This window comes from Neopelma chrysocephalum, unplaced genomic scaffold, assembly GCF_003984885.1.
Source record: "Neopelma chrysocephalum unplaced genomic scaffold, ASM398488v2 Primary Assembly neopelma1_23, whole genome shotgun sequence".
Taxonomy (NCBI): Eukaryota; Metazoa; Chordata; class Aves; order Passeriformes; family Pipridae; genus Neopelma; species Neopelma chrysocephalum.
In genome coordinates, this window is record NW_020897691.1 from 37,605,620 (window position 1) to 37,628,339 (window position 22,720).

A 22,720-nucleotide genomic window follows, 5' to 3' on the forward strand; every position below is an offset into this window, starting at 1 on the left:
GCACACTGGGTAGTGCTAGTCTCTTCATACCACATGGTGACTTTGCCATTTTATTACTGCCTCCCTTAAATATCTCATCCAGGTTTGATTTTAAAGGCTAGATTGAGAAGGTCATTTGTAGTCTCAGTCTTATAGCATTAGAGAATATAGATGTGTATTATCAGATAACTGACTAAATTAAAATAAAAACTATAATAGTAGATCTGTTCCTTGGGGATTTCTATATCTGTGGGGAACTACGCTGACCATCACTTCCAACTAAATACAACTCAAAAAATGTGTTACAGACATGCCATCAACATTTTCTTGCTTTTATGATGATTAGGAGGAACATGTTTTAACTGATATAACAGTGGTTTATTAGAATAATGTAATCTCAGTAAATACATAGACCAAATAAAAAACTTTAGGACTCTTCTTTTATTATGTATTTCCCCATCCCTTTGCTAGCATTCCAATGAAAATTAAATATAATGGGTAAATTTATGCCTAATGCAACTAGGGATAAATCTGAGTAAGTGCTTTCAACTCCATCCAAGTATAAAGAACAAAAAGGGGAAAAATATGAATCAGTACTGCCTCAGTTTTGCCAGTATAGACATCTCTCAAACGATACTGCTAAAATTAAACAAGTTGTAAAATAGCATATGCAAAGCATGCCTGAAAGGTACGTATTGGAGCTACACTGCAAAGTCCTTAAAATATTTAATTAACTACAAGAACTTTAATACATACTTGAATAGATACATAAAAATATTTTTTTCTCTCTCAAAAATAATAAATATAAAAATAAGTACTGAAATCAGATAAGACAGATTTGAATATATGTAACTCAGGATAGCTTAAAGTGCTCTGGCTCTTTGCTTTCTCAAGTCTTAGGACTTGAGAAGTCTTAGGAGAATCACAATGTATTATTCCAAAAATGTATGTATCTTCTTCCCTGGCAAATATGGAGCTAAAAATCTTTGAAAATAAAGAATGCCCTTGAGAAAGTGAGTTCATGGAAGTATTAATCCCTCTATCTAGAGCAGGACAGGTTACTCTGTCCTTTTACTTGTGGAGAAGGTCAGATCAGCACACTGCCCTGCATTGCCCTGCTGGGTGACAGCCTACCGTGGGACCTCAGAGATGGCCACCAGGACACACGCAGGGTTCTCCACACTTACCATTTGAAACATATTATTGCTTATGCCCCAGTTACTGAGAAGCAGCTTCTGTGGTAACAGGAGTTGCACATTCAATATGCTGTGTGTTTTTTTTCTGTGTTAATAACTTGTAAATCTGCAGCCTCCTCCTCCTCCATCAATAAATTCTATCTCCCCGAGACACAAAGTGATCACCAGAACGAATGCGTGGCTAGTACTGAAACGCTTCGGCACTGACGCTTCTAGCTGTGTTCTCAGTAGGCATTTGCTTGTTCGGAAAAAAAGTAACAATATCGCGTACGAAATTAAGGCGACCCCGAAGGCGTGCATCTCCCTTCTGAAGAAACACGTTGCTGGAGTGAGTAGGTGAAAGAGAAGAAAATCGGAATTTCATTTATTCCAAACCAGCAGTTGCAGACAGTTTAACCCCAGACAGCCGTGCCAAAGGAGACGCCGCTCCCCGCCTGCCTCAGGAGCGGCAGGTTTTGCGTGCCCACGCCAGACCGGCACCGGGTTTTAAGGTGCCCAAGCTCAGGGCTCCGCTGTCCCCGAGGGCTCTCCGCAGCCGGCGGCACCGCCGCCCCCTCGACGCCCACCGGCGGTGCGGGAGCCCCGCGGAGGGACCGGCTGCGGAGCGGGAGGGGCGCGGCGGGACGGGCGGTACCTCCCGCCGCCCCGGCTGTCCCGGCCCGGCCCGCCCGGGGCTCCCACCGCCCGCAGCCCCCCGGGACGGGCGGAGGCGCCTGCGCGCTGCGGCCGCTCGGTGTCGGTGTCGGTGCCCGCCCGGCGCTGGCGCCGCCCGCAGCTCCCGCCGCCGCTGCCTATTTTAGTCACGGCCGCGGCTCCCTGCCCGCTGGGGGACGCGCTGCCGGCAGCGCCGAGGAGCGGCAGCGCGAATCTGGTCCCGTCCCGTCCCGTCGCGTCCCGTCCGGGCGGCCGTGAAACTTTTCCTTGGGCCGGGACACGGGGCAGGTAAGGGGAGCGGGCAGGGCGGGGACCGAGCTGAGCCGGGGCGGGCTGAAGTCCTGGCGCTGCCTCCGCCCACCCCCGCCGGCGCTGTCCAGTCCGGCAGCGCTCGGAGCGCCGCCCGCGCTGCTCGGGCCGGGGTCGAGCGGAGCCGGGGGCGCCTCCGGCCCCGCTGCGCTCCGGGGCACCCGCGTCGGGGCCAGGGCGGCGGTGGGACCAGCCGTCGGGGGAGGGCTGCCCGCCCCGAGGGCTCGGCGGCGTCCCGGGCGGGTGTGACAGGTCCTGCCCTGGGAGGGGAGCACTCTCTCCTCCCCTGCGTGCCTTGGTCACCGGAGCGCCCGAGGCAGCCCTGGCTGGAAGTTGCGGAGCTCTGCCGTGTCCCCTTTGCAGAACAGGGCGACACTCTGCCCTGCACTGCCCCTCGCCAGGGGCTCTGTCTGGAGTGAGACTCTTCGTTATGCGTCTCGGGTTTAGGGTTTGTCCCTTAGGACGGCTTGGCTTCTGGTTCTGCCGGGGTTCAGCTGCTGCCGCTCACACAAGAGCTGGCTCGGAGAGTATCTCTACTGTCACAAAAGCAACTCGGGATCCGGGGATTTCTTTCTCCGGCTGGGGGTTTGCCTCGTAGGCGGACGTTATTTGATTCTTCCCTCTCTCAATCAACAAATGGTAAGAGCAGATGAACCCTGAAATTAAGCTCTGGTTTTGCGTTTGCAGTTGCTTCTTTCCAAAGACAGAATGAGCGACACAAACCACTTCTTTTCCCCGAACTATAATATTTTTTCCAAACATATTCTCCCAAATTGTAATATTTTAGCACATTTTCCTTCATCTGTTCTGTAAAGGTTTGTGTGCATTTAGGCTGTCAATCACTTTATGGGCAAACATTTTATGTAGCTAATATCTTGTAATATTGAATCATGTACCACCTGGTAGTATTATAAAGAAGTCATTAATGAAATCTGGGTTCCAAAATTAGGGCTTCTTGCTATTTATTGTTTAATGGGAATATGATTGTAAACGTACAAGTTAAAATGTCTTCACTGACCACAGCAAAACAAGAAATGGTTTCCACATCTGCAGAACTGGTGCTGTTCGGGCTTTCCACAAAGGTCTCTGTGTTGCCAAACAATAAAGTGGCTTAAAATGTCAAGTTTTAAAGAAAGGCTTTGCCTGCAAAATAGTAAGTAAACTGCAAGTCCTCCAGTGAGGGGAATAGATATTGAAACAGAAGAAAATTGTAACTGTGGTTCAGTTGTGGTTCCCGGCACGAACTTTGCCTTGACAGTTACCTGTAAGGCTTGTGTCGGGAACCACAACTGAACCACAGGTTTTATGATGAAAGTTTTTGAGAACAGAAAGTTTATTAAGGATTCAAGAAAAGGGTTATTAGCTGAAGCTAGGTTTGATCTTTTTAGTAAGTGTGTGGGTTCTTCAGAGAAGAGATTTTTATTTCATCATTTTAGTGTGTTCCCCTAATTCGGGAAAAGTATACACTGGTCAGTGTCTCCAGATGATGATAGAGTACCTGTTGTTGGGCGGGCCACTGTTGCCCAAACAAAAGTCAGATATTATATAATGAACAAAGCTGCTATTTGTGATTATATTATGCGATGAATCTAACAGTTTTCTGGCTGTTATAGAAAACTAATGAAAGTGATGCTAAACCCGTGCCATGTCCATGCTTCTGCCTGTTTCTCCTTTGTATGTAAAACTGTATGACACTTGTTCCTGTAAAGCAGAGAGTAGAACTGTACCCAGACTGTACCCTCCAGTAGTGATAAATAATTTCAGCAGCTCCATTAGGGCACACTTGCTACCTTTCACTGCATTTCACTCTGGTTTAGAGCTCCCAGGGTATGTAAATATGGTGTTTTGTGGCTCAGTGTGCCATTTATATGTTTGAACACAGAGGTCATGGTACAATTCTGTAATCCAGTTGTACATGCAGGGATAGTGTGATGAACCAAGCCTCTGTATTTCTTTCTTTTTTGGGATATTAAGTTCACGTCAGGTGGTTGATTTCATGAGAATACATTCCCATCCAGGGGCACTGCTACACCATACAAACTCATTTAAGCTGTATTCTGCAGAATACATTAACACAGTTCATTAACACAGTTTTAAAGTACTTGCGAAATATGCATTGTGGCTGCTTTCTCTATTATAATTTGAAAGTTGAACTGTAGAGAAGCTTGAACTTGTACTTGACTTCGAAATTTTATTATAAAACACAATAAAACAGACCCCCTGAATTATTTTTTGTCCAATGCTGCACAATTTACAAGAGCCTTGCTCAAATTTATCAGTGCTAGCGATCTATAGTTAGTTTAAAAAATATCTGACTGTCATTCCATATTCATGTTTCCTAGGAGCAAAAGACCTTAAAAAAAGGAGAGAGGGGATTATACTTCTTAGTTTGGCAGAAATACCACATGTACTTATGGTTCATCAATTATGATTCAAATTGGAAGAAAATACGTAATTTTTTTCTTCATTTCAGATACTGTCCAGATGATAAAATAGACAGCATCTTCAGTATTGGCTTTGCAACCACAGAGGGTTGCATTGTATATTTTACAGTGATAAATGAGCAATCGTTGAAGTACTGTAAGCTCTGTATAGTTAGCTGGTCTTTAAATATTTAAAGACAAAATAATACCAGCTTCACTGTATGCAGTGCTTCTAATGAACCTTAAACTGTTCTGTATTACTGTGGGTTTACTTTTTCTTTCGAGGCCTCCCCCCAGCCCAGCTTTTTTCCATTTCTTAAAAAGATCAGTAGGAATTTGAGCAAATTGTAGGCAGAAACAGGCCTTCCCAGCAGAAAGCTCAATAAGTGCCAAGTCCCACTGAAGAGCTCTGCTTTGGAGACAGCAATTCTGCATCTGCTGCAGCAGGGAGACTGGGAGTCAGGCCCAGCTTGGTGAGGAGGACAACCAGTCACCAGCCTTGTGCCAGTGGTGGGTCATTCATGTGGACCATTGACTTCAATGCAGAGATGACATTGGGGTGTCTTCAGGGTTGGGCAGGAGCTGATTGAAGGGGCTGCTTTATGGAACAACCTTGAATATGGTAGCCTAAATGCTGCCTGATTAAAGCAGAGTTTTGGCCCTGAAAAGTCCTGCTTGGCTGGCAGTTGTTTTTCAGAGCTGCCCTGAAGGCAGTGAAGCACCACTGATGGCTGGGCATGCCCCAGCTTCTTGTTTTGTAGCTCTGAGCATTCCCAGAAAGATTGCTCTCCAGGAAGGTATCGCTTCACATGGATTATCTGGAAGTGGGACAGTTTGGCAATTGCAGCCCAGGGTGGTAGTGGAAGGACAAGGAAGAGTGTGGTTTGACCACTTTTCTTAAGGCCTGAGATACTTTACCTTCCATGTGACAGCCTCCACTGGGAACCCTGCTCCAGTGGGTGGGACATAGCGATGAGGCATGAGTGAGACACAGGATGCCTTCCTCAATCCAAGAGAAGGAGAAATCTGTCTTCCCTCCTCCCATGAGCGTGCTCCCAATGACTCATTTTGCCCTTTTCATTAAAGCTATGAAGTTGTGCAGAAGGGAGACTGAGAACTGCACTGCAGTCCCTTTTCGTTCTGCGATGAGGACGCTCACCTAAGGGAGTGGGATCCTGGGGCTTCATTGCTGGGCTTGCAGGCATGTTTCATGGTAAAGCATTCATTGATAACACATCCCTTCCTTCAAAAAACATTCGCAGGAGAGGTGCTGGCTACACATGTGTGAAAGTTTTGTCTATAAGGTCTATAGGAGGAATAATTTCAGAAATATACCTGTCTTCAGTGTTTTCTCTTGTCTTAAGTAGGTCTTAGTTTGTATCTGAGATAGGCTTCTGGATTTCACTGCGAAGACAAGCTATATAACTTTCTAGATATATACAGCTATTTTATATCAAGTAACTTAAGACAAGAGTCCAGAAGACGTTGTGAACATCTAATGTGACTTCCTGTAGAATAAAAAATAGAATTGTAGTAAATCAATTAATTTTTTAATAATAGCATTCACAGATTTATTTTAGGGACCAGACAGCATCCTGACTTCCTTAATTCCCAGCAAAGGAAATCTTTAAAACCATCCTACTAATTAATTACCTTTGCTATGAATGCTTATGTGTCTTTGTAATCTGAATATATCTACTTTTATGTAGTAGACTGATTATCTTGATACCTTTGTCTTTTGGGTTGGGTAGTTATTTTCTTCCTCATCCTTCTTCCATCTTCCTGAATAGATCTTGTAGACTGTGATGAGGCTACTGTACCATTCTCTATACTACGCAGGCTGCATTTTCTTGGGAAACCCTTGTGTTTTTCAGTATTATAATTACAGCTTTCTCTGGCATATAGTGTCAAGAAGTTTAAGGTAAGCTAGCCTGTGTTGTTAGTTACTGTCCTAATTGTTGTATGCGTGTTTTGAGTCTGATGTGGATTCAAGGACAGATTATCACTGTATTATTATACCTTATTTATCTGCCCATACTTGCCTACAGGTGCATGGCCATAGCTCTCTGTAGGTGCACAGCTCCTCTGTGCACTGAGTTAGACATTGCATTGCAATTAAGAGTTTGGTTGTCTTGGTTCCTTTGGGTGTCTAACCTCAAGTGACAACTGCAGAAGGAAAGTAACTTGGAGAAAGCATGATACATAAAGAAGCCTCAAGAGCAGTAGATGTCAGTAGGGGCCACAGAGGGGATTTCAGAGATGTAGGGGCAATGGAAGGAAGGGGTACGTTAATTGATATGTGTGTTTACATTGCATGTAAACTACTTGCTAAAATTAAGCAGCAGTTTCTTTTTGTAATCTAAAAGATTGCTAGACCAGATGTAATTTGCCAGCCTACAAGTGGTGCTGAGAGCTCATCCCTCTGGAAGTGGGGGGTGTCAAGGCCAGGAGGGACCCCCCCTTGGCTGGAGGGACTGCCTTGTTCCTGGTGGAGTTGCTGAGCTGTTGAGCCAGGCTGTCCAGCATAATCTTATTTTGTGCATGAAAATGTATATGCTGTAAAGGAAAATCTTTCTTTGTTTCCAAACCTGTAGCAAACAATTCATCTGGGCTGGTTACACAATTAGCATGTACAGCTCTATAGCCTGTCAACATGTGCAGTGTGAAAGTGCTGAGGGCTTTCTTTCTGAATACTTGGAATAAGGCAACTAAAGAATAGAGTATTCAAACTTGGAATAGTTTTACTTTTTACTTAATTAAGAAGACCGAAGAGAGAACTGCTGGTAGCCTAAGGGCTTTTAGGGTTTATTTTTCACAGGAATTATTGTGATCCAGACACAGTAACTAACACTCAAAGCTTCTCAGAGTTGAATTTGAGTCATCAGTGACAAGAATGGAGTAAAGTACACAGTTCTCAAGCAAATAAAAGATGTACATAATTGGTAATTCTTTGTGGGAATACTACAATGTATGGGAGAAATACCCATTTGAGGAGGGGAAGGTTGTACTATGTGCATTTAAATTACAATATAAATTCATTCTGTTTTGACTGGTTTAGTATATTGCTTATATGAAGTTTTAAGTTGCTGGCAGGTATTTATTTGGAAGAGTATAAGTGAAATACTCCATTTACTGCTTTGAAGCTCCAGCAAACTCGTTGATTTTAACACTTTCTGATGACAGCTTAGTCCTTCCAGCTGTTGTTTATTTAAAAGGAGTCCATGCCACCGTACATTGCTCCCATCTCTAGCCTGGGCTGATTTTTTGCATCACTTCATCTGCTCTTAATGAAGAAGGTGGGATGTGTGATGGGGCAAAACACTCTGAAGCATCTCAGTAATTCAGCCTTTGCTGGCAGGGCACAGCTCCTTCCTGAGCTGTGAGGACTCATCTTGAATGAACCTCTGGTTTTGGCAGCCTACAGATGTCAATGTGTGTTATTCTGAATATGGCAGAGACTGTGCTGTGTGTGGTGCTCCTTCTTCTCCATAGGCAGGGGACAGAGTAGAAAGTACTCAGTGTGTACTTGGGAAGATACAGTTCTTCAGGTTTATAATCCAGATAACCTGCTTTAAATGCAGTTTCCTCTCGTTTGATCATCACCATCAAATGAACTTGTAGCAATAACTGTTCACCACAGCCAGGACTTACAAACTTGGCAGTGTTGTGCTGCTATGGAGGATAACTCAGTTGGTATCACAGCTGTTTGTTTTTTTGATTTGGGGTATTTTTCTCCCCCTCTAACCTTGCTTGCAGTAGATGAATGGCTTAATTAGAGTGACTGTTCTGAAGCTCTCACGAATTTAAATTTTGGACTCGTAGGAACTATAAAGAAAAATGTGAGAGGCCTTATCTAGCACTAGATACCCATCAAAATTAGAAATTTTATTGTCCTTAGGCCCATACCTATTATTGTCTCTGCTCTACATAATACCTGATAATAAAAATTACCAGCAATTTTTAGCTCACAAATATTAGAATATTTCTTGATTAAGAAGAGGTGCTGTCTTGGTTTAATGACAATATATATTCCAGGAGGCGAGATCTCTAATGAGATGAACCCTCCTCCTTTCTTTTAAATATTCCCTTCCCCAAATTCAGAGAGAAATAAAAGATAATGCAAGGAGGACCCAATGAGGGAAAAATGCATTAGAGTTTATAATCCACCAGTATCAACCAAAGCTTTGTATTCTTGTGGGTCTCATGTCCATCTCAGATCCACCCAGTCCAATAGACATGGTTATCCCATGGCTCTACCTGGCTAGAGGCAGGGCCCCTCTAATGCTGGTCTTGGTAGTCTTGGCTTTATCCCTTGAATACAAATGGGAGTCCCTTCCAGAGGATCTGATTCTGTCTAGGGGCTTGCCCATGGGAGACTGGAGCTACATCCATCCTTTAGAAAGTGCCTCTGATGGTCATTTTTCCCTTTAACTCCTATACCCATGCTGATAAAGCAGAGGTGGGTTTTCCATCCCATCTCCTCATGTCTTCCCCATATTTGTGTAAAAAGAACCACGGGTTGCCCTGTGTGGTGTATCTTCTCTCCATAGCCTGTCTGAATAGCAGGGGCTCCAGTTTGCACTGGCATGACATGGACAATGCTCTCCATAAACTCCTCTCTGAGTTTTTTGTGGTCACTTTTTACTTCCTCAATTAGAGTCCAGAGGTCTTCAGCCAATTCCTCTACAGAAGAGATACAGGCCTGTAATGTGGCTCTTGGGGAAAAAAAATTTAAAAAAAAACCCTGAGCTTTGATATTCTTGAGAATGTAATAATGTAGATGGCAAGATATTTCTTAGCTTCCCTGCTCTTTTACCAGGAAAAGAACCAGACACTTAAAAACTTTGGAGGGTTTCAGTCCTGATGACACCACTGATAGATAGTGGATTTGCAATTTCTACCATGTGTAATCTCACATTGAAGCATGTATTTTTATTTTAAAAGACAGACATAGAAAGCTGGTTTTGATTTTTTTAAACTTATTTTGGGTTTTTTTCATGTTTTTTGGTTGTGTGTTTTCCTTTTCAAATTCTTAGCAATTATTATATGAAATATATGAAATATAATCATTATCATATGAAAACAAATAACCTGTTGAACAAAAAAATTATGTGGTCCATGGCATGAAATTATATGAGGTAAACTTTGAATGTTATAAAATTGCTTTGTAAATGTCCTTTGAGTAATATTTTGCAGGACTACTTACTACATTACTTCTAATAATGTGATCTGTATAGAGATGCTTTTAAGCTTTATAGTCTTTCTTATATATGACAGGTTTTTCAGGCAAAAACCTTGGAGTAGAAAAGACTATCCCCTGTGATACTTGGGTTTCCCTTACTGTAGTGTTTGGGGATGTAGTCTGTTGTCTCCAGGAAGAGAGAGCAGCCTTGCTCAACACATTAGTGACAGTGGTTTGACTGAAATCCAGAGTGAGATGGAGGAGGTGAACAAGGAAAAAGAGTTCACTGTCTCTTGTTAAAGAGCTTGGTAGCATGCTAAATAAGGCTCTCAGGGAGCAGTTTCAGGACCAACAAATGCAACTACCTTCTCAACAGTGAGGCTGTGCAAAGGCTTGTCACAGGATGTTGTGAATACAAGTACAGGTTTACATGGATTCAGTTCAATGGTTGGGACAGGGTTCATAGATACAGGAATATGATCTTCAGTTGAATGAATATTAAGGTTTGATCCTGGAATCACAGAGCTGCAAGGGGAATTGGAAGATTGTAATGTAGTCTGTGGTTTTAGACAGTAAAAACTTTGACAGAGGTTAGTTGATGAAAATAATTTTATAAGTAATTAATCTTTTCTTCACTTGTCCAGATCAGACGAAGTTACAGATGACATGACCAAAGTCAAAACAATGCATGAACTGATGAGAAACAGCATTGAGAACATTAACTGCCTAGTTGCTGGATACCCTAAGCGCAACCTCACTACCAAAAGAGACCCTGATGTTATGTGATCATGGAACACAGTTTGCAAGAATGGAAAAGCAAAGGAGCTCACTAGCTGCATCTCATAAATAAAAATTTCCAAGATTTAGCTGAATCGACAAATTATTCCAGCCATGGGAGAAAATGCAAGTTTTTGGGAAAGTTTGATAAATGCACATCCTACGTGTACCACCTGGAAGCAAGAGGCAGAGGGATCTATCTACCACCTAGCCAGTATTCTCTTTGTTGTGGGCTTCATGGGTGGAAGTGGATTCTTTGGGCTTCTCTATGTCTTCAGCCTGCTTGGATTGGGCTTTCTCTGCTCTTCTGTTTGGGCTTGGCTGGATGTCTGTGCTGCTGATATATTCTCATGGAATTTTATACTGTTTGCTATATGCTTCGTCCAGTTCATTTATGTTACCTACCAAGTTCGGAGTGTTGCCTTTGACAGAGAATTCCAGGAACTCTACAGTGCTCTATTCCAGCCTCTGGGAATTTCCTTGACTGTGTACAGGAAGATCGTCTTGTGCTGTGATGCAGAAGTGATTACCCTGGAGAAGGAACACTGTTACGCCATGCAGGGCAAAACACCTATTGATAAACTGTCCTTGCTTGTGTCAGGCAGGTTGGTATTAGTTTGTTCAGATATACTGCAAATACCTTTATTTTTAACTCCTTGAAAATGAGAGGAAAAAAAAAAGGCCTGATTTGTGTATTGTTTGTTTATTTTCCAATACAATAGATTAAATATTAATGCAAGTAATATAAATATTAATAGGCTAAATACACTTGTCTAGGATAGCACTATCATAAAAACACTAAGCACAAAATCTGTAATAGCATAAAGAAAAAGATTTGAAGTTATTCTTTTCCAGACCACTGTATCATAGCGCTTAACAGGTTAGGCAGATAAAGGGAACAAATATGTACTTCAGTTTTCAAGCTGTGGTTTGCTATCTATCTACTGCCTAGCTGATGAGAACAGCATCTGTCTTATTTTTCTTTACTTATATAACCTGAAATGGGACTAAAAGTTAGTTATGAAACTGAATATACTGAGATAAATTCTGTGTAATAGAGATCTTGACATTGATACAGATTGTATTTAGTTGCTTTCAAGGGGGTGGGAGAAGAGAAGGAGTAAGGGAGAGCAAAAGGCTTAAAAGTGCCTTTTCATTACAAGGGGACGTAGTTGAGCCCTGTCAAAATTTGCAGAACTGTATGTACAGCTACTGTATACTGTGGCCCTTTGTTAGACCCTGAGGCAATAAATCCACCTGCTTGTATTCCCTAGTTGCAGGGAAACCTTCTGGCAACTTTGCCGATGCTTTACTGAAGGGAAATACTAGCTTTTGTACTGTATGAAAAGCAGTATGCAATACTAGACTGCCACAAGACTAGGTGGGATACCCAGGGATGATGTCCATGGACTCTTTGATGGGACACTTTGTGGGTGAATTTTGATAGCCTGCTGCATGGACAGATGAAATTTGTAGGCAGCTTGACACTCAGCTGATTTAGGACTACTTGCAATGGACAATATGGATTGTAGGCAATTGTCCTTAGCGACACCCTGGTTCAGAGCATTGTTGGGAGTACCTCATGGAGATTGCTTTTGGTCATAGGTGTACTATAGGAGAGGTATCCACCCTTCTACATGCCCAGCCAGTTAGTAATCAACTAACAGGAAGCTCCTGCTGCCCTTCTTCACCTGGTACAGGGCATCTTGTGTGCCTTCAAACTTAAATATTATTTTAAAAGTAGAAAGAAAATTTTTCTTTTTGTGGCATCTGCAGAAGGCCACAACATTTACATAGAGATCCCATACCTCCAGGCCATTCTTCTGGCTCCAGACACAGTCCTGTGGCCATGTAATTCTTGTTAAACATGGGGAGGGCCCTCTCTACTACATGCCGTGGGAAACTCCTGCTTCCCACTCCCTGCTTTTGCCACTTTGTTCCTTCTAAAGTGCCTATTTGCCAAACCTAGAAGTAAATCCCGTGGTTTTCAGGGGAAGGAGGCAAATGGTGTTACAGGCATTGGTCTTTCTCTGCTCCAGTGCACGCTGGCCTTTTAATGACAAAGCTAGCATGTCACTGCACAGACCTGCCACAGAGAGAATAATATGACTTGAATAAAACCTGCAAAGATTTCCATTTCAGTTGCGTGATTGTCTGGTGTTCTCTTTCAATTGGCCTGATCAAGTTGGGTTTAAAAATATAATTAGGATACTGTTGGCCATTGATTGCTTTTTTGTGCTCTCAAAGCTATATTTAAATTCCTCACACAGTAGAAACAGCACATTTTTGTTGCAGTCCTTGCTGGTGTACAGGTAGTGCTAACAAATTAACACGTCTTATCTTGGTAGGATCAGAGTAACAGTTGATGGGGAGTTTCTGCATTATATTTTTCCTCTCCAATTTCTGGATTCTCCTGAATGGGATTCACTGAGGCCCACAGAAGAGGGAATTTTCCAGGTAAAAGATGAGGGGTTTTGTTTTATGGGGTTTTTTTAGTACTACAAAAAACTGTTCAAGTACTGTTTGGTTTAGAAATAAATTTATTCAGTTGTGGGGTTTTGGGATACTATAAAAATAAGTGGCATTCTATTAATTTTGGGAAGGAAGTCCTCTTTACCTGTTGAACTGGTTTTGCTGTTTGTATCTTGTTACAACAGATAGGTTTTTTCTTAAAGCTAATCCGGGAGGTAGGCCCTGTTTGCATTCTTTGGCTGTGCCAATATCCAGCCCTGAGCAGCCAGGTTTGCATGAGGCGGGTAGAAACTGGTGCTGAAGAGGCTTCTCAATGGGAAATGAGCCAGGGAGAGACGTGCCTGTGGCACAGCTTGGCGCAGGTTACAGCATGGGACATTGTGTCAGTCAGGGCTGCCCTCCCTAATCTGTGAGCCTTCCCACTGCTGTCACTTGACCGACATGCTATCTCCTGCCTGTGTGGGATCTGATTTCTCCTGTCACAAGGGCAAATGGCATTTGTTGAGAGCTTTCTTTAGACCTGCCTTTCCAGCTGAGGCTGCCAAGAGTGGAGCAGGGAGTGCAGGACTGAGCCAGGGCATCCTGACAAGGTGGGCACAGGCGTACTGTCGCCAAGGCCGACCAGATGTGATCATTCAGTCCATCCCCAGTCACCCTTCTCACTTGTCTTTTGCATACAGTAGACCTTCCAGAGCTCTCTGCCTGGATTAAAAGGCTCTAATTGCAGTAGGCAGGTTCTGTTGAGAGAGGGGGGTGCCTTCTGAGCAAGGACAGCAGTAGCAACATCACTGCCTTGTCACCTAGCTCTTTAATTTTCTCTTCTATAGGTAACACTTACAGCAGAGACAGATTGTCGGTATGTGGCCTGGAGGAGAAAGAAGCTCTATCTGCTGTTTGCTAAACACCGTTTCATCTCCCGCCTGTTCTCAATTTTAATTGGGAGCGACATTGCTGAAAAACTGTATGCCTTGAATGACAGGGTGCACGTGGGGCAAGGCTTTAGATATGACATTCGGTTACCAAACTTCTATCATGTTGCACTGCCAGAGACCCCTCCAGTGCAGCTCTCTCACCACCACCTTCAGCGAGGCTCCCCACGCCGCAAGCCCTCAGGGGTTACAAACTGCAGCTCCTTCCTCTCACCGCCCTAGGAAGGAACATTCTGCTGCAGCCATTCCTCAAAGTGATGAAAGAAAATGCAAAATGGCAAAGCAGAAGAGCAGAAGCAGATCAAGACCCAGTCAAGCCAGATTTGACTGACAAGTGCCATTTACATTCATTGGAGTAGCTTGAATTCTCTCCCTCTCAAGCCAGCAGGTTGGCTTCTGCATTTTTACTGTCTGTGCAATATGTTTACTTTCTGTTGATTCTTCTGTTGATCTTCATCTTCTTACTTTTGGAGGAAAACAAATCATAACAGGTTGAGGTTTTATTGCAATTGTGGTGGCCTCTGTGTTGTGTTGTTTGGGGTTTTTTTAAAAAAGCAAGCCCACGGTATTTGTAATTATATTTTCTCAAAATTTTTGCCATAATGAAGTATAGTCAGAATAGGCAATGAAAACAAGTTGTCTTCAAAATATAGCAACTTGCTTATAACATTCATATTTATGCCACATGAACATTGTTTCAATTAACATGAATAATGCAGAAAACCATGGACCAATCGTATTGGGTTTGTTTCTTAAAGAAGTGAAAGATTTTGAAATGCACAACAAGATTCTTAAAGAAACCAAAAAAAGAAAACAACAAATTAAATTCTATCCCATGAGTGATTGGTTTCTCTCTGGCTGTCCTAAAGAGTTATTATGTGAAAACAAACATAAATGTCATTGCTGGTTTTACAAAAATAAAACAGTTGTAACTGCTGCGACTATAGCTTAGGGAAACAATAGTGTAGTGTTTCTGATGCTGTAGGACTTAGGCTTCTGCAGTGCCAGTGCCCTTCGTGACATGTACAATAAATAATGTTAATCAATCAACTGCCAAACCATTGGAGTTTGTTGTACAACATTCTTTTTAGCTACATTTGCAGGAAGAGACTAAAACAGCTGCAGCAATAAATACAATTTTTAACTGAAACATTCTTGTTTAGCTTCCAGAGTCACTTTTCTGTGCCTATGAAATTTTTGATTGAAAATATATTCTCTCCCTAATTCTGTAGTGTTTTAATGGCATAAGGGAGCCCCAGCTCATACTTGGAAGGAGAGAGTTGGTTTCAACCCTTGAGGTCACTGTGCCTTTGGAGAGAAGTGTCTGAATGTCTTTGCTAACTCACCTTCCTGCTGCTATCCCTGATGCCAGCCAGTAATCAAAAAATAAGAACCATTACTATTTAATGAGAATGGATTGCTGCTTGATATATCTGGAAGTAGATCATATTTTTAATATTTTAAAATTGCTGACCTGTTTGGTAGGATGACCATTGTGTGTTTTTCTCATATGTGAGTATACATATGAGTTTAGAACTGTGAGTTGTTGATGGAGGGCTTAAAATGATGATACAATCTTATGCTGAAAGATAATCATGCAATATGTATAAGAAAGCTATTAGAAGTGATATGAAACACTTCCTGTTTGAAGGACCTTCAATGTAGAGCGGATAACATTGTACAAGTTTTGCTTTTAGCTTTATGTTACTTTCTCAGAGAGGAAAATCTGACAAACATAAATACCACAGCGTGCAATGGGATAATCCCCAAATCATTCTCATAACCCTTCCATGCACTGTATTCTGTATCTACTACTTAGTGCGTGAAGTCCCTGAGTCACAGAGCTACTTTGTCCTGGTCAAAACAGAATTTAAAAAAAGATGCAAACAGAGAGTTCATTGATGGCTTTTAAAGACCTGTTAATAACACGGTGCCATAGCCTGGCAGTGTGCAGTAAGGATGTACAGCTGTGTGTGCCCTCTTTCTATACTTTTCATGGTTAAGGGATAGGATAGCAGGCTACCTGGCCTTGGTATGACTCAGGGCAGGTATTCTCATGTAACTTCAGTGCTGTGACTGTGCTATCATGTCCTATTTGTCAATGGTGCCTGAGGTGGGTAAGAAGTGCATCATCTCTCATGGGTGTTGTCACTTGGGCTGTGCCTCACAATCCCTCTCTGCTTTAGTTGGCTGAGCTGCTCTGAAAACCTTACACTGTGTTTTAACAGGCCATTTAAAAATAACCCCCCCACCCCTCATTCTGATAAAGTAATAAGACTGTGTAAATTTCTCATGCTATAACAAGTGTTGGACCAATATGAAGTCTATACTCAATGTTTCATGTCTTAACAATCTACAAAAATAAAAATATTTTAGATACATAAAAGAGATCTTATTCTAGATTTAGGTGTAATATAAATAATTGATTAATTTTTGGTTTTCTTGAATATATAGGTTTGGCCCATATAATCAAGAAAACTTATCTTTACTAAATTCTGACCCTACTAAAGTTAACTAATTTGATCATCTTCACCTTCAAATTAAGACCAAGGAGTGTTGCTCATCCAATTTTTATATCAAGCTTATGTATTCTATTTAAACTGTAGCATACTGCTTAGAAAGATAACTGCTCTGGAGGGATAGGTGCTTTGTGACATACTTCTGGTAATTTTTTTCTTCTTTGTGACTGGTGTGTGCCTTGGTTTCAGCCTGGTTTCCAAACACAATCCTCTGTGATGCTTTTCACTGCTGGAATTGGTTACTGTCAGAAATCTCTACTAGGACATCTCTGAGTCAATATCTGAACATAGTCTTAGCTAATCTTGTTTAGCTGTTGCTACTGTGCTTTTTGGGCTTTGAGTCACTTTTTAAAAATTGTTTCTAGTTTTCCAGCATCTGTTTGAGTCATGACTAGCAGAACATTTCAGCTGTAGAATTCAGGGCATATATTTCTACAATAATATAAGTACACACAAAAGGACTGGAAACAAGACAGCAAGCCCGCTCTACCTCTGTTTTGTTTTTTTTTTTTAATCTGGACAGCATTTCTAAAACATACTATAAAATACGCTCTGGTGTGCATCTTGTAAACCAGTGTTTTGGGAGGGCTGTGTAATCTACCTGAGTAAAGACTCAAGACTGATGTCAGTGAAATCAGACAAGCTTTTGTAATATCCTATACATCCAGTCATTAGGGAGTTGGGTTTGCTCAGCCTGGAGAAAAGAAGTCTCCAGGGACACCTTATTGCAGCCTTTCAGTAACTAAAGGGGGCTTATAAGAAAGATGAGGACAGAATTTTTATAGCAGGGCTTGTTGCAATAGGACAAGAGGTACTGGCTTTAAACTCAAAAGAGGGTAGATTCAGATTAGATATAAGGAAGAATCTTTTTGTGATGACTGTGTTGAAACACTGAAACAGACTGCCCAGACAGGTGGTGTATGCCTTGTCCCTGGGAACATTCTAATTCAAAATCTGAGCAACCTGGTCTATTTGAAGAGATCCCTGCTTATTCAAGGGGCTTGGACTAGATGGCCTTTAAAGGTCCCTTCCAACCCAGACTGTTCTATGATTCTATGATTATTTATAGGTTAGCAAACATTTGGAGCTAGGATGGAGTTCTGACTTGAGCATCATCCAATTTAAGCCCCTGTTACTACTCAGGAATAATTATCAGTGAGGTGATCAGCCTCCTTCATAATCGGTTTAAGCAAATGGATACTTAAGTCCATGTTGCTGTCAATGAATCCTTTTCTTGTTATGCAGTGATTCCCATTTACTCACATTTTACATTTTTACCAGTTCCATAACCTTTTGTGGGGTTATGTTTAGATTTGTATACTACTGTAGGTAAGAGTGGCAGAATCTGGTGCACGTGATGCTTTACTCATTCATCAGCATCAGTTTATCTTCCAGAGTTTTTATAATTGTGGACATCGTGTTGGAATGGCCCTTACAGCCTGCAGAAGGGTTCAAATTTACTGCACAAGCCAGGAAAATATATGGCCTAGGACAGTCCAAAACAGGATGGGGAGGTAGGGGACAGGAAGAGAGCACTCAACTTCATACAGGTTTTGTCCAGGAGAGGTTTATTTTAAATCGGGCTTGTGGCAAATTAATTTGTTGGATGCAGCAATGTATAGTGAGAGTTTCAAAGCAAGTCTTGCCTATTTAGGGGCTTGGGACTGACCCTGCAATTCTTTCATTATGTAGTAGTTTCTTAACTACTAGTAGCGTAAGCACGGCTAACACTTTTCATCATGCAATTCCACTCAAAATTACAGAAACTACAGAATAACCAGAGAGGACGTACCCCAATGTACTGTTATAGTTAATAATTTTTGCAAGGCACATCTTAAGTGCTTAATGAAAAAGATTATTTTATTCAGTTGCCTGTGATAACAGAGGCTGGACTTAGTGACTGAGGAGGGCCGTCCAGGTTCTGTATTTTCAAGAATTAATTGCCCAGCAGGTATGACAGTGTTCAAAGGAAACTCAGTGATGGAAAGAATTATGGCAAACTATACATATAGATATATGATCTGTGCTAGGATAAAGCTGGGAAAGCTGCATACATGCTTGGATGAAAATGCATAGTTTTGCCATACCACAAAAAAGGTATATGCTTGTAGTAATTAAATAATATGTTGATACTGCATTTTCAGGAAGAAAAAGTGTTTAAAAGATTTTGCTTATTGTAAATGATAAATATAAGACATATTTGGTCTCAATGTATATAAAAAATTAAAATACAGTATTGTATTGATCATATAAACAGGTATTGGAAGCCATGTGTTAAAAGTGAAACAAATCTGCAGTTATTTACATAGAAGAAAGCTGTTTAAATAGAAAAGGGAAAAAATAGTATCTATTTGGTGGATTCAGACATGAACAGATTAAATATTTTTCTTTCTATTCCTGTAATAATTGAATGCATATTTTTCTTCCCTAGAGCGTTGCTGTATGACAGATATTTTTTACTATACAACAAAATAAATACTATATTTAAGCTGATTTGTTAATCCCTCTTGAAAATACTTACTTTGTTTACATTAATATGCATTAAAATATAATAGGTTCAGGGCTCTCAAGGGAGAACACCCTTTTTTTTATATTTGTCTAATTCACATTAACTTTCCTTTCTTGTAGATTTTTGTGTCCCTTCAGTTTCTGCTTACTGTAATTCTGCTTCTCTGGGAATCAAAAGAGTTAATTGAACTTGACATGTAAATCAAGCCACCTCATGCTGATGAATCAAACCACGTAGGTTGAGCTTCATCAGCAGGAGCGTGTAGGAGAAAGGCAGCGCAAACGTGTCATCTTTGAGCTCTAGATTTTGGGTCACGTCCCAAACCATGGCTAGCAATGCCCTCCCAGAGGGTAGCTTTGCAGGGGGTTCTGCCAGCAGAAGGTTTGGATCCAAATCATCACACTGCAAGCTACAAATGTTGTTAAATATTGTTCTGGACTGGAAAAAAAGATGGGACATTCTCAAAAGCTTGTGGGAGCAGAAGGATTTTATAGGAGTTACTCTTCTGCTGTGGATTCACAGGCAATTTTTTTTTAGTTGTCAGTTCCACTGCAGCTCCTAATTAGAGGGATTGATGGTACATTGTGGGGGCAGGACTATTTCCCTACCTGAATGGGGTTTTGAAGACAAAGGATGATAAAAGATACATGATCAAGAACTCAGAGACCAAAGTCATATAAATAAACAATTGCAATAAAATAATGGTGGTAAATATTTCAGCAGTGAATCCCATCATTTTCATTGTATCTAATAGTTACTCTCCATCCAAACTTCTCTAAAAGTATATCATATAGTATACAGGGGGATATAATTTTCTGGGAGTAAGATCCATTAGGATAAGAAAGACACTGAAGCCAAAAATCCCATTTAATGGATAAATGCTCTAACTATGTCATTGTATAGAAGTGGGCACCACCATCACCTTCTATAGAAACTGCCCATCATAGGCAAGCATTAAAGCATCTCAGATCTGTAAAAGGAGGTGAGCGGGTCCCTGTCCCCAGGCAGGGATTCTAGCAGGATGATCCCAAACAGCCTGCAGGAGTCTGGGCTCAGTGGAGATGAAGCACACATATAGGTATAGTGTTTCCCATGTGTAGGTTTTAAGGACTCCTAATAAGAGTACAGGACAATGTAGATACCCAGTGCTGGGCTTGGACTTCCAGGGCCCAACTGCAGGACATGTCTACAAGGGTGGGGTACTGGCAGGTAAGATATGGGATGATTTTAAAACACATTAGGTATGACCCTATATCTTCCCATAGGCATTCTCTCACATGGGGGTAAATGAAAAATAACTTATTCCATAACAAAAGTGAGGCAAGCCAGTTCACTTCCGCCAGGATACACAGGCATGAGTATCAGCAGTTCCTATAAAACAGCTGTTGTGCTGGAAATCCTTACTGTGCTTCATTCATCTTACTCTCTCACATTAAAATCTTTAAAACTTTCACTGAATTCTGTTGTAGTAGCTATTCTATTTCACTAAGTATTTTAGCTTAGATAAAATATTTTGAGTATGAAGAAAAACTATCCTGTTTTCATTTACAGAAAGGTCATGTCCTCTCAGATGATATTTTGAAGCAGATCTCCCTACTGAGGGGAATGGAGTACTTCTTAAAAAGGAATCATACGTTCAGCACTATACTCTGTTTCTCACTGGATCTCCGTTTTCTTGTTCGGTTACAGCTTTTCAAAAGCATAGTGTCCTTTCAGTATATATGTTCATTATTTAAAGAATTAATGAGTAAGTACTAGTAGAAAAAAATACAATAAATACTGATACATAAAACATTTTATATTGGTTTTTATTTTACAAATTATTAGTACGTTTTTGTTTACCATTTTTGTTGCCATTTCGGGTCTGAAACTGCTTTATACAGTGGTATATGTACTTAAGCTACATGCAAAAGCAATAATCTTAAATATATGTATGTTTATTGCAGTCTGTATCCCTGTTTTTAACCCTATATAATAGGGTTTTGTTTGTTGCTTTTTTCTTTACAAAATGAAAAAGTATAATAAACATTACTCAGAAGACTGGTCTTATTTATTCATTGAAATTAGAAGGATTCCCAATTTTTTTTTTATTTTGTGTTTACCTTTACTCTCAAAGATCAGGGTAGGTAGAAGCAGTTATGGCATGCTGTAACTCAGCACACATGTTGATAGTGCTTCATGATATCCACAGTTGAAGTCTGGCATCAGGCAGCATAGATGGGGTGCACACCAAAGGCAGACCAGACACTCCTTAGCAGTTGTTTGGTGCTGACTCTTCAAAAACGGTGGAGGAGGCAATGAATTAAAAAATTGGGTGCTTATTATCACCTTGAGGTTTATGCTTAAAACAAGGAGTATTTCAAAGTCTCTTATTTAGGACTGCTAATCTGATCAAGTGCATAAAATGCTCCTGCTTGGTGCTTGGCCTAGATCAACCCATTTCTGTGCATTTGGACCAAACTTGTGCATTCCTGGTTTGCTTTTTGCTCTCGAACTTTTGTTCCTAATATTTCTTTTGGCTTACTTTCTTCCCCAATGTGTTCCTTGATGGGATTATCAGTTTTCTCCCCAGTCTTGTTCTCTGTGTATTTTTGCAAAGAAAAAATTGTATCTATAAAAGCTACCTCATGCCTATACAAAGTTCTTCTGAGCTAATCTATTTACCTTTTCTTCCCCCTCAGAGTGTGGAGTGTTTTCACTCTGAAATCCTACATGCTTTCTCTGTCGCTTGTTTAAATAATTCCTTAGACTCATCTTCTGCCTCCCCCTACTTCTCTTTGTCCTCCTTCAAGTTTTTAAGTTAGATTTTTTTTTTCAGTTCTGTCTGTCCTTTTGGATGTGTTAAACACTTCTTATTTTTCTAATTTTTTCTAATTTCTAATAATTTTTTCTAATTTCTAATATTATTCCTTTTCTAATCTTTAAATAAAATTCTAAATCCTTATCAATAATTTTAAAAATTCCTACAAAATTGTTGATAATGGTGCTAATATGCAATGTCCTGGAGATTCAGTCCTAGCCTTTGCTTCTCAAAAATAGCCACCAGTGAATATTGAAATGTAGAGCCAAAAAGGACTAATACTGCAACAGAACATTAATTGCCATTGTACCAACACCCAAAAGCATGCGTGCATTTGTCCTCTGACAATATTCACAATTCCTTTGGTTTATAAAGACAGTCACACAGACCCATATAAATTCACAAGGATCTCTGCAGAGAGAACTTTGAGAGCTGCAGTTGAAATGGATTTATTTCAGGATTAGCACAGACATCTCTGCATGATCATTTTGAACTTTCTTTCTGCGTGGAAGTTGTCCAAAAAGGGAACAGAAAAATCACAGTCAGTTCACCAGTGCTGCCAAATCTGCTGTAACAGGGACCCCTAAAAATGGGCTGTCACCCAATGAGAGGACAGATGCAACGCAAAAGCATGGCTCTATTACTTGTCTTTCAGTTTTGTGAGAAGCAAGAGCTGCCTCACATTAACAGAGAGCGACATGTTGATAGCAATTTGAGTTCCAAACAAGCGATGTAGTCAAACTGCATCTCTGGTATTCCTGTATTTCCAGAAAGAAGCCAACCCCCAGGGGACAGGCTCCCCACTATTCCCCAATGAGGTTAGCAAGCTGCCCTGGCAGGGCAGTGACAAGCGCATCATGACCCTGCTTTAGGAAATCCAACCTGTTTTATATCAGCTCTCCTATTTTTGGGGGGAATCATATGATTTAAGTAGAGCTAGAGCAAGCAGAGCAGGCCCTTCCATCAAGTCC

General features: G+C 41.1%; 1 protein-coding gene across 2 annotated transcripts; it reads left to right on the forward strand.

Annotated features, from left to right (window-relative positions):
• Positions 1 to 2,028: 2,028 nt before the first annotated feature.
• POPDC3 (popeye domain containing 3) lies at positions 2,029 to 20,987 on the forward strand. Of its 2 annotated transcripts, none has more exons than XM_027694139.1 (4): positions 2,029 to 2,117; positions 10,388 to 11,125; positions 12,869 to 12,977; positions 13,820 to 20,987. In XM_027694139.1, exons 2-4 carry the CDS (start codon positions 10,635 to 10,637, stop codon positions 14,141 to 14,143), a joined length of 924 nt encoding a protein of 307 aa, XP_027549940.1. In that variant the 5' UTR covers positions 2,029 to 2,117; positions 10,388 to 10,634; the 3' UTR covers positions 14,144 to 20,987. The 2 variants fall into 2 exon arrangements, with proteins under 2 accessions (XP_027549940.1, XP_027549938.1); XM_027694137.1 differs by lacking the exon at positions 2,029 to 2,117 and adding an exon at positions 2,455 to 2,777.
• The last annotated feature ends 1,733 nt before the right edge of the window (positions 20,988 to 22,720 follow it).